Genomic DNA, 12,942 nt, shown 5'->3' with positions numbered 1-12,942 from the left:
CTCCGAATCCGAGGGTGCTATCGAGCAAGCCATTGCATATCAAATCGAGGCTTCCATGCCTACTCAGGCTCCCACGCAGGCCCCAGTGGTGATGATGCCACCCCCTTCAACAATAAATTCATGATGGCAGGCATTTCTAAAGACAGTCATAAAAAGTCCAAGCAAGAGAAATTAGAGATTATCCAATGGAATTGCCAGGGCTTTAGAGATGGGAAAAAGAGGGCCGCTCTCCATCTCTACCTGCAGACCCTAAATTCAATGCCGGCGGTCATAACGTTACAAGAAACCGGACTGCAGGCGAAACTGCCTGGATACAATTAATTTAAGGGGGGTACGTCCACCCTGTATTCTCATACATAAGGAGTGTACGGCTGGTCAGATAGACCTCGATCTCTCGGAGGGGCATGAATACACGATGGTCAACATCCTACCTTATAGAAGACGAGACCCTAGCTTATACATTCTTAGGGCTTACAGTTCCCCCAAATCCAAGTGAAGCGTCTTCAACGAAATCTTTTACAAAGCAATTAAGGAAGCGGATAAGTACCCACTAGTGATCATGGGTGATTTTAACGCCCCCAGCTACCACTGGGGTTACATCCACGAAATCCCAAAAGGTCGCAAATTGGCAGAACTCATCTCCACTCTTCGTCTATCGCTCCTTACAGACCCGATGCAACCTACTAGAGTCGGAAATTCAGTAAACCGAGATGCATGCCCGGATGTATCATTGGTTAAAAATATATCTCATGCCACGTGGGAAAACTTAGATGAGATGCTCGGTAGCGATCACTGTCTCCTCAAAAGCACCATTTCCGCTAAAGCAGCCCGCAGAACTTGGAGCCATGCCAAGCTCACAGATTGGACAGCTTTTCGCTCTCAGGCAATCACCTCTGTTTTGGAAGCGGGAGAATACACAGAAGGGGCGAAACAGCTTACTGCAACCAACTCAAAGTGTCTCACAATTCTACAGACTACAGAAGACATTCCTGCAGTAGACAACCACCTGCTCCACCTTTGAGAGGCCCGCAGGAGTGTAACCAAATGCTGGCGGAAAAACAAATTCAACCACAAGCCCAAACATCGAATAGCTAAGCTGAGTATGCAAGCGGCGGAATACGCAGTGCAACTCAGTTACTCAAACTGGACAGAACGATGCAATGCGGTAACTTGAAGGCGGCATAGCACCTCTTTCGGAGTCTCATCGACCCCGCGCAAACCAGAGGAGAAGCACAAAAGCAGCTCAGCCGGGCCTTGCATGGCGTTATGGAACCAACTCCCCGCTGGCTGATGCTCTTTGTGATAAATACCTATGCTGCACGCTGGACCCGGACAGAACTTCATACGAATACATGGGCAGGGAAAACCATCAACTCAATGCTCCATTTGTCATGCATGATCTGAAAGCGGCGCTGGCCAAAATGCGCAGGGGCACCGTGTCAGGCCTGGATCATATCACGGTAACACTTCTAGTAAATCTGTCAGATGATACCTATCGTCATCTATTGGAATACATTAATGCGATCTGGGATGGCCAACCGCTCCCAATCTATTGGAAAACAGCATTAGTCACCTTCATCCCCAAACCCGGCAAGCAAATTAGCACAGACACCCTCAGACCTATATCACTCACTCCGTGTGTAAGCAAACTCATGCAAACCATAGTTAGAAACTGCCTCTCTCTGTACCTCGAAAGTAAGGGATACTTCGTGGATACCATGTTTGGTTTTAGTTCGCACATGTCTGCACGAGACATCCTCCTCCAACTAAATCGAGACATCATCCAACCCATCTATTCGACGCACAATGATAGGGCAATTCTTGCTCTCAACCTTAAAGGTGTGTTCAATAAGGTTAAACATGAGAGCATTCTGACCAACTTAAGCGACACCCATTGCGGTAGGAAAACCTGTGCATACATCGGAGACTTCCTCTCAGATAGGCTGGCGATCCTCCGCATAGACGATGAGGAACACGGTCGATTTAAAATGGGTACGCCGGGCACCCCGCAAGGGGCGGTAATCTCCCCGCTACTATTTAACATAGCCGTGATGAAGCTCCCACGAGCCTTAGCACAGGTGGAGGGGTTAGGTGCATCATGCATTATACGCCGATGACATCACAATTTGGGCAAATCAGGGCAGTATAGGGGAAATGGAAGACTGTCTCCAGCAGGCCACCTCCTTTGTGGACGCCTATGCGACTCAATGCGGATTGCAATGCGCTCCAGCTAAATCTGAACTTCTACATATCCGGGCAAACTTAAAAGACGGGACTACCCTGGACTTGACTCTATCAGGGGGCTCCATCAGGGTGGTCTCTGAGATCCGAATCTTGGGCCTTCTCATACATAACAGAACCAGCAACAGAAGTACGTTGTACAAGGGAACAGGTAAGGGAACAGGTACAAGGGGAACAGGTAGGACGTATGATCCGCCGAGTCTCAAACAAATGCGGGGGCTTACGCGGTAGGGGCGCGCTTCGGCTCGCCCACACCTTGTAACTAGCAGGATTCTTTACTCAATTTCATATTTAAGAATGACTAAACACGAGGAGAACAGTGCTGACACAATCCTCAGGAAAGTAACCAAACGCGCCTTAGACCTGCCCATCAGCACTTCCAATCAGAAGCTATCTGTTTTGGGGGTCCTTAACTCTATTCAGGAGCTCAGGGAGGCCCACCTTACAAATCAGTGCACACAGCTTATGGAGGCTGCCCCAGGGCGTTGCCTGCTGGACTGCCTGTGCATTCAAGACGATTGCGAACCTGAACGCACAGAGCACATCCCGGAGCTTTGGCGCACCAAACTCTGGGTGCCTCCACTCCCTCTTAATATACTCGCAATGCATACTCACAGACTCTCAAAGGGCCTGTGAAAGCTACTTGGCAGGGGAAATCTCTCCGCTAGCCAACAAAATTCTCAGACTCTGCATCAGGGACCGAGATCCCGCACCAAAACGAATAATCTAGACTCCAGGCCATCAGGTCCACCAAGGTAATGAAGCTGCACATGCAGCGGCCCGCGCACTCATTCCCCAGGAACCTCCTTGTTGCCCTAAACAGCTTGAATGTCCTACCCCTCAACTACGGTTCAGTCCAATCCGAGATTACTTGTGCGAGCAGTGCCGGGTGTATCCCCCTCCGACGAAAGGCCTATCCAAAACAGAACATGTCTTGCAGCGCCTCCAAACTAATATGTTGCTCTGCCCAACTATAGTTAAACATTTCGATCCATATATCAATGGGCAATGCCAGCACTGTGGTGATTTGGCAGATATATATCACAGGGTCTGGGCCTGCCAACAGAATCCCAAGCTATCCCCTATTTCCTACCCCACTCGAGAGGGCTGGGAGTCGACCCTGCTCAGTAGCTCCGGACTAGAGGAGCAACGAGCTCTGGTCCAGCGGGCTCGAGCGGCGGCTTCGACCAATGACATCCCTGACTAAAGACGACACCTAGTTTAGTGGAGCCCATGCGCTTCACCCTCTCTGTTGAATAAAAGTTTTCACCACCACCATCACTGCTGCTGCAATCTCCACATCCGTCAATCAAAGCATCTTGAAACGCTGTCAATAACAAAGTATCAAGTGGCGTCTGCCATGGGGTCTATGAGTGAGCAGGGTATCTACCAAACGGGAAAACCGGGAATTCTCAGGGATTTTGAGTAGTCTGGAAAAACTCGGGGAATTTGTGCCTCTATCAGGGAAAATTAGCTGTAATTTTATTGAAAGGGTCAAAAGTTACAGTAATGCTGGCTCGAGTAAAAGACAGGAATCATAATGAATCGTCTTTGACACCCTGTCGTCGGCTGGAGGGAGTTGCCAGTGTACAGTCAACGATCGACTTTCCGGATGCCCGATAATTTGGACGGCTTCGCGGCACCACCACGTACCCCGTAGAGTCAATGTATCAGAAAGTCTGAAATTTCAGACCCAAGAACCCTTCACCATCCAATTTTCCGGACTTTTTGCCGTGACCGCAGGTACAAAATGGCATTAATCGAAGCCACCACCACTGCCGTTTTGATTACCTCGCCGCCTTGAATCGGCGCTCTCGCTCGCAGATCCGTTGGCAGCCTTAGCCACCACTGCGACACTAGACTTGGCTGCTTCGACATTCGCTATTAAGCTTCTTTCCATTGGGTGCCGTGCTTGTCATTGAAAGAATTTGTTGCTGTCAGAAATGGCACCGACTCCACCTTTGTGGTCCTCGCGATTGGCTTAGAAGCTTGGAAAGCACGATGCGTTGCATAATGCCGGTTCCCGAAAGTCAGCTTCGCCTCTGTACAGAAATGTTACTTGGTGAAGCATACGCAAAAGTATTGCAGTGAAGCATAACAAGCATGGGAAGGGGCTATTGCCACGGGACACAGTATGCGCAAGAACAAAATACGGGTGGCGACGCCTACTTAAGTTCTCGCACCTGGGGGCTGTGACGTCTTGGATTTTCATGGCATCTTCTAGGGCCTACTAATTATTGTAGCGGTACAGATTGACTACATTGTGCTCTAGAGGAACCAAATATTAAACATGGCAAGTTTCGGGAACCTTTATTCAGCCAACGCGGCCCAAATGCGAAAACATACTTTGGAATCCCTGACGTCACGCTGACGTACCGGCGCTGGGGTTGCGGCGCGAAATTCAAATACTGATACTTGGACCTTCATTTTCTCATCTAATAATCAAACTATTTTTTTAAATGACTGCCTGCAGGGTTCTCAAACAATGCTTCATTAGTCTAAACTGATTTATTGCTTCGCTTTAGTGTCCATTTAATTATACACGCGTGCACCCAGTATCTACTGTCACAGTACGAGCACCGATATGCCTAATACGTGTACCGACAGGCCTTCAGAGCATTTTCGAATGGGCCTACACCGGTTTGAGCCCTTAAGGGCAGTAAATGAGATGCATTTATTTTTTCCAACTGGCCGTTTTTTCGGCCGTTTTCGCGGCCCCTAGGGAGTTCGAAAAATCGGACGTGGACTGTGCAACTGACCAAGAAGACACTTCAAATGGTCCGTGGGGCGAACAAGTGGTGGAAGGAGGACAAGAAAAGAAAGGACCTACGCGTTGAGGAATGAATGGGAAAGGAAGCATGCTGCCGTCGTTTTGAAGGAGTTTGAGCTCAAAAAATAGTGTTGGCCGATGCTGAGATAAAGGTGTCCCTCGTACAAACCTAAATAAACTTTTTAAAGCAGTGAAACACAACACTGAGGCGTCGTGTGCGGTCAGAGAGTATGTCAGGACAGTTGAGGTTGACTTATGAGCTGTTGAGAGAGAATCTCAATTGTGGCAAAGTCCGGGCCTCATACCACTGACCTTGCTATCAGTTGATAAAAATAGCTCATATTCGAAAATATTTGTTTCTGTATACATCTCCTTTTAATTCGTATTTGAGAATGTCCGACTCGATTTGCAATTTGTTTCGAAGACATTTTATTTGCTGTGCATTTTTTCTAACCCCTCCCTTCTATTCTCTTTTTGAATTGCATAAACACTACTCCTAGTATTCAAATTGGATTAAGTCGTCTTTTTTTTTTTTTTTTTTTTCATATGCGTACTAGAAAGTGACAGCATTGGGCAATATAGTTTCAGCCCGTCTTGACATAAAACATAGTTCTGCATCACTCAGGGAATTTTGCAAAGGCACTCGGGGAAAACCTGGGAAACTCAGGGAATTTGGAAATGTCAGTTTGGTAGACACCCTGGTGAGCCTAGTGAATGTGCGCTGCCGCGCGTCTTTGTGGAAGCAAACCGCGATTCCTCACAAGGCATGGCAGGCGCAGAGCTCGGCACCTGCTGCCAAGGCGCCGCTTGTGTGCGCCACTACGTTCAAATGGCGCCCTCGGCGCAATCGATGTGTGCAGCTATAGTGCGTAGCAGTCGGGAATTGCCACTGCTATCTTCGAGGGTGTTGCGAGAAAATTCGCCGCCTGTCAACAGAGCACATGTGGTCTGGGGTGGCGGAGTTCGATATATCCATTTTACGTCTGACCCCACTAGAAATAAATTAAAAATGCCTCTAATTTTCCAGGTGATGTAGAAAGTGTGCGATGTACGCAATAATGTTCGATATACAGTAAACCCTCGTTAACTCGAAGTTGTAAAATCTGGGAAAAATTTCGAGATAAGCAGAGTTTCGAGTTAAGCAAAATGCCGAAAATTTCAGTGACTGGGTCACTGAAAGAGCCAGTGACAACCAACACTGCTAACAAACGCTCCACAGCACGAGGGGAGCTTTTGCAATAAACGCAGAATTCCCAGGAAAAACTGAATTTTATTGTTTTGGAAAGAACTTGGTGATGCTTGCCTGCTTGGCGTTGGCATTCGGCGGGCGCGAGAAAAGCGTCCTCAAGCTGCTGAATGCACCGCATGAGCTGTTGTTCGCCGCCGCTGCATTCAACTTTGTTGCGGAGCAAACGTAGCAAGTTCCTTGTTTCTGCAGTTGTCGGCACTTCTCTAGGTGGTTCTTCGTCAGCGTGATCGCCGTCGTTCACTGCCATTTGAACAATGTCGGCGTCGGACAACATTCCGGTAACGGGCACGTCCGACTCTTAGAGCGCGTACTCTTCAAAACTTATTTCGCCGTCTTCGGCATTGCTGGCGCAGCCGGCAGCTTTGCGGACTTCGTCGCAAAGTTCATCGCAATCACTGAACTCGTCAGTGTCTGGCTCGAGCGATTTCTCGGCGCGCGAAAATCCTGCGAGCGCGAAACAATTGCACCCAGCAAATCTATTTCGTACTTCTTACCACTGTCGTATGAGCACAAAATGCGGTGCAGGAGACTCTTCCTATAGAACTTGCGAGCAACCTCAATGACTCCTTGGTCCATCGGCTGGAGCACGGACGTCATATTAGCAGGCAGGAACTCCAGCGTGACTGCCTCCAAGTTGTTGATTTTTCCGTGGCCGGGGCAGTTGTCCACAACGAACAACACTTTCCGGCCGTCCCTTGCCATTTTGCGGTCAAGAGCACGTACATACTCTTCAAAGAGCGCTGCAGTCATCCAGGCCGTTTTATTGGCGCGGTAAGTCGCATCTCTCAGGAGCCGTGCATTTCGGAAGCACCTTGGATTGAGCGACTTACCGATAATAAGCAGCGGCAGTTTTTCATCGCCGGTGGAGTTGGCTCCGAAAAGTATCGTCACTCGGTCTTTGCGCTGCTTAGCGCCTGAGCACGCTTCTCCCTTCGGCGTGTATGTGCAGCTAGGCAGCATCTTATAGAACAGTGCTGCTTCGTCGAGGTTGAAAATGTCCTTGTCCGCATAAGCCTTTTGCAGCTCAGCGAGGCGGTGGTTGCGCCAGGTGTCTGCAGCCCCTTCATCAACAGTGCCACTTTCGCCGTGGATAGGCTTCGAGGCCACGTTATTTCTTTTTTTAAATCGTTCAAACCAGCCATTGCTGCAACTGAAGTCTGTGTGGCCCATCTGCAACGCCAGAGCATCTGCCTTCTCCATCATCATTTGGGTTGTCACGGGAAGGTTGGCTGCCCTGACATTCCGGAGCCACAGCATGACTGCTGCTTCGACGTCCGGGAATTTCGAGGCCCGAATCCGCTTCCGCTCACTGGAAAAACTTTGCTCGAAGCCATCGAAGACCTTCTGCTGATTTTTTAAAACTGTCGAAAGCGTCGGCAAGGGGATGCCGAATTCTTTGGCGATGCTTGTTTTGGATCTTCCCGCTTTCTCCACTTCCTTGATTAACGCGACTTTATTCTCCAGCGTCAGAGACTTACACTGCTTGGGGCGGGACATCATCGTCGTCCGTTGACAACACACCACACTCGCAAAAAAAAAAAATCGCAGTCAACGCGTCGTGCGCACAGCGCGACGAAACAAAGAACAGAATCGCACACGCACAATAACGTCCGCACGTGCGAAATGCGGTGGCGTGACTACCCGATAAAACCCATGAGCACCCGCGCGCAAGCGGCGCACACCACGTGACTGCTTCCAAGGTTACTTGACGTGGTTGACGGAAAACGGCTGCATCCGCGGGAATTTCGTATTCGCCCTTAGATCGTGACCGCGTTCGGCACTTTAGTAGGAACCAAGCGCTCGCTCGGAGCCTGTATCACCTTTTGGTAACGGCCTTTGCCTTCAGCCGTCCCGGTCGAAATTTCGAGATATCCGTATTACGCCCGAAAAATGCTTCGAGATAAACGGGTGCGAATACATAACACCTATGGGTGGGGAAGGTGCGGCGTGGAAAACTTTCGACTTAACCGATATTTCGAGATATGCGAGTTCGTGTTAAAGAGGGTTTACTGTAATCGAAGTTAGACTGCACGTTTGTCATACTGATGTGTGGAACGTTCAGAGGCTGAAAGACAATTGCATGCAGTTTGTGCCATTGGTATTGTACAGTAAAACGTCATTAATTAGGATTCCACAGGACCAAAAAAATGGCCGAATTAACCCAATGTTGAATTATCGATGGTATCAAGAAAACAGCAAACAAATGCTTACTACATCAACAAGCTTTTATTTACTGAATGAATCTGCAGATCGTGTTTCTATTTTGGACAAAAGCTGTGCGGAAGCAGCAGTGTTCCTTTTGTGACTGATTAGCGCTCACAGCAACGTTGACCTCGCAACTTGCGTATGAGTGTGGCCACGGCTCGAGACCTGTATCTTCATCTGAGTAGACATGCTTTTCACTACTGCATGCACATCCACATTATTTTTTAGCCAGTTAGCTGTTCCGCATGAGATCGTCGTTTTGATCGTGATGTAGCAGGTGGGTTGGATGCCACTGTGCAGCCCGCAGTAGAATAGCTCTTTATCTTTGACAGCTTACACCGTATTTGTGACACTGTGTGCACATTGCACTGAGTCAAACCATAACTAGTGCTAGCTGCAGCCACTGCGGACAAAACCGCAGTCACTGTTGACATGATCATAGATGATGACCACGCAATTCTGAAGGCACTGGGCCAACGCACACCTAGTTGGAACGAAGTCGCTGTTTGCCACATCCACTGCGGACGAAACAGTAGTTGCTATCAATGCGGTCACGGTTGATGACTACCGTATAGTGCGGAATATAGGTCGAGGTTTTTTCCAAAAAATATTACTAAAAGTTCACCCCTCGACTTATATACCGGCCCTTGGCACAACATGAATAGTCGTCTGGCAACATGTAGGAGCGCAGACCTTTCGGCATCTGCATCGTTATCGCCCCCTTGGTGACCGATGTGGCCCAACTCGCGGGCGCCGCGCGGTTCTTTATTCTATGGCGCGGTGCACCCGGAGCTCGAAGACAGTGGCGGATTTTGTCCGCGAGCATCGTGCCAGATCTTTGCCAGTGACAGCAGAACTCATCCGCATCAAAGTTATTGAGATCGCCCGAGAATCCGGACTGCCCAAGGAACAATTCAAGGGCTCCATTTATTGGGTTCGTCGCTTCATGCGACGCAAGGGATTCGCACTTCAACGGCGCACATCAATCTGCCAGAAGCTGCCAGAGGCATACGAGGACAAGCTGGTCGAATTCCAGCGCTATTTTATCCGTCTCCGGCAGCAGCATGGCTACATGTTGGGACAGATCGGCAACGCGGATGAAACGCCGGTGTGGTTTGACATGCCGTCGCCCACCACAGTGTGCAAACGCGGCGCAAAAGAAGTCAAGCTGCTTTCTACGGAGAACGAGCATTTGCGCTTCACGGTGATGCTTGCGTGTACTGCAGACGGCAGAAAGCTGCCCCCATACATAATATTCAAGAGGAATACGCTGCCGAAAGAGGCTTTCCCGCGGGATGTTGTTCGCGGGAATGAAAAGGGCTATATGGACGAGGCCCTCATGCTCAATTGGATTAAGACCGTCTGGAATCGGCGACTCGGCGCACTCCTGCGGTGTCCGAGCATGCTCGTCTTGGATGCCTTTCGCGGGCACTTGACCGCAGGTGTGAAGCAGGCACTCCGCGACGGGAGGACAGAACTCGCCGTCATTCCGGGAGGCATGACGTCAACACTTCAGCCACTGGACGTCGTGCTCAACAAGCCCTTTAAAGACCGTGTCCGTGAACAATATAATCAGTGGATGGCCGGCGACAACCCGACGACCCCAACCGGCTGGCTGCGCAGGCCGCCTCTCGCCACTGTGGCCACATGGGTGTCGCAGGCTTGGCGCTCTATGCCCGACGATATGGTGGTGCGGGCATTCAAGAAGTGTTGCATTAGCAACTCCTTGGACGGCACCTAGGATGACATGTGGGACGCAGCCAGTGAAAAGCAGTCGTCTTCAGACGAGAGTTCAGACAGCTCAAACGAATGAGCAGGTGACGAGTCTGGCGGCACCACTAAATAAAACGAAGTTTTGTGCCTTATAATTTTTATGTTGACTTCTTTGCTTCAATCAAGGGGGTCGACCTATATTCCGCCTCGACCTATATTCCGCATTATACGGTATGTGGTTCTAAAATCACGTGGCCAACTAGCGCACTAAGTTGAAATGAAACTGTGGTTTGCCGCAACTACCGTGGACGAAACTGTTGTTGTTATCATTGCTACTGACATGATCATGGAATGGGACTACACAGTTCTGAAAGCATGCAGCCAACGCAGTGTCACGCCCGGCACTAATTGCAAGAATAAAGGCTATAAAGGCACAAATAGGCACGAAGTGTTTCGGTGTTCCTGTCAGCCCAGTACGGTTTCCTGCTGACTATGACGATGCAGACTCTGCCACTTCGTTGTGATTTCACACTAGCACCGCATTTGCTCTTTTCATTGCACATTTGCGCTCGCCGTGCTCCAAGGGTTGTCCAAATTAGCCAATGTGGGGCCAAGTACGTCCGAATGAGTTTGATGCCATGAAACGATGCATATGCCTGTTGGGACCAGAGGACAAGTCTAAATTATCTAATTTTCCAAATTAATGAGGTTTTACTATAAACCAGTACATTCGAGAATAGCATGGTTGTGCATATTTACCATGAACATGTTAACTAAAATTGACTACTTTTGGTTTGAGTTGACTTGTATTCCTGGTGCTTTGACAAACAGGCAAGGCATCAAGTACAGACTTTTTTTTTCTCTCTCTCTTTTTCTAGAATGAAAAGCGTAAGATGCTCATGGAGCATGAGACCCAGAAGCTAAAGCAGCTGGACGAGGAGCATGGCAATGAGTTGCGCGAGTGGAAGGCCAACCTGAAACCACGAAAGCAGGTAAGGCATTAATTGCCATTGCCAGCACAACCATTAAGGAAATGCTGCAAGGCTTTTGCTCAATTATTGGTTCTACTCTGTTCAAGGAACAGGCAGGCTGCAGCACTCAATTTTATTGTCGAAGCCAATGTTGGTGACATTCATGATGGGACCGTGGTGTAATGTATTATGTAACAAAAAAAAAATGCCGTACAAAAGAAAGGCTCTTTACATCGAAATTATAAATTGTTGGAACACTTTCTAAGGCATCACAAAATGGTTCATGCACATCATAATCAATCAGCAACAAAAATTGCCGCCATGGGTAATCCTGGCAGTGCACCGACTGTGGGATTGGTCCATGCACCTTGGAGCAGTGTCGTTGACAGCGGCAGCCGTGGGTAGCAGTTTTGCAACATTGTGCTCTGCTCTGATTTTGCAGCAGAGTAAAATAAAAGCCAGACACTTGCAGGGCTGCTCCCCCACTTCAACACCTCACATCATGAATTGTCAGTGCATGTTGTTCTTTGCATGGTAGTGAGTGTATACCATGACATATACCAGGTAGGTGCGTGTGTGTGCATGCATGTGTGTGTGTGTGCAGGTTTTTAAGACCATACATAATTTTTAAAGATCACCTTTGGCGGATACTAATACAATTCTAGTCCTTGAGCTGGATTTTTCAAAAGGCAGACATTACTTGCATGAGAAATCAAAATGTGTAATCTTTTAAGTAACGAATATGCATTACTAAAGTTCTAAACTTCGAACTTTACAGCACATATTACAATTTATGAATTGTAGCCAATCAGTTTGAAAGCATGTCCACTTCGGAAAAATTGCAAGGATGGCACTGGTTCAAAGATATGCCCTGGCAAACTTGCAGCAAAAATTCACTGCTTTTACTTTTTTTTAACAAAGCACCGTTTTACAAATTGAAGCACACAAATAACTGGGACGCCAATACGTACCTGCATTCAGGCTCATTCTACGATTTCATGAATGATGTCATTAATGATATTTCATGAATGTACGTAGTCAGGTTTCATGAAAAAAAAAAAAAGAAGATTCTGTTCGCGAAAACCTCTCGCTTATTGGTCTCTGAACCTCCTGTTGGAAGCCTTCTGACGGTGCAAGGATGGAAGAGGTGATAGCTGATATTAAATACCTTTACTCATCCAAGTTCCTCTGTTGCTTATCACTTTTTGCGGTTCCGTGTTTCCTGCAGCTTTTGTGCTGGTGTAAAGGTAAATCGGTAACAAGTGCATATGTGTCCCACAAAAGCCGTGTGGTCATGGCAGGCTTTAAAATCCTTCCCCATTTGGTGCCATGGCCATGTTATTTAGACTAATTTAAATGTTCAGAGGTTGGGAGGTTATCCAATGTATTTTGTTGCACACTTGGGGAATTTTCTCTAAACTGGTGTCATCCTGAAGATTCGTTCCAAGTAGATACACCTTGAGAACTCACTAGCTACAATTTGGAAATTGCACTATGTGCCATGAAGTAAATAGTTTAGAACTTAATTAAACAATTTAGTTCATCAGTCGATTATGCATTCCAATTTATTGGGCAAGTAATGCCTTCCTCTTCAAGCATGTCAGTTCAAGGTCTGGGTTTGAGCTATCTGCCACAGGCAATTTTTTAAAATTCTGTGTGGTCTGAAAAGACACCCAGTATATTTCATAGCATTGCACTACAGTAGAACTTTGCTCATGCATGTTGGAAAAAAGACATGAAAATGCTTGTACTAACCGAGAAAATGTACAATCTGAAGTCACTAAAAAAATTCC

General features: G+C 47.9%; 1 protein-coding gene across 1 annotated transcript in view; it reads left to right on the top strand.

Moving 5' to 3' along the window:
* Slik (Sterile20-like kinase) overlaps positions 1 to 12,942 on the top strand; it is a 115,717-nt gene that overhangs the window by 82,799 nt on the left and 19,976 nt on the right. The window contains exon 20 of the mRNA XM_050193235.3: positions 11,057 to 11,170. Within this exon, the coding sequence (XP_050049192.1) occupies positions 11,057 to 11,170 (114 nt within the window). The remainder of the gene's footprint in view (positions 1 to 11,056; positions 11,171 to 12,942) is intronic.

The sequence above is a fragment of the Dermacentor andersoni genome, chromosome 1, assembly GCF_023375885.2.
Source record: "Dermacentor andersoni chromosome 1, qqDerAnde1_hic_scaffold, whole genome shotgun sequence".
In the NCBI taxonomy this organism is placed as follows: Eukaryota; Metazoa; Arthropoda; class Arachnida; order Ixodida; family Ixodidae; genus Dermacentor; species Dermacentor andersoni.
This window is presented reverse-complemented; position numbering and strand designations above follow the sequence as displayed.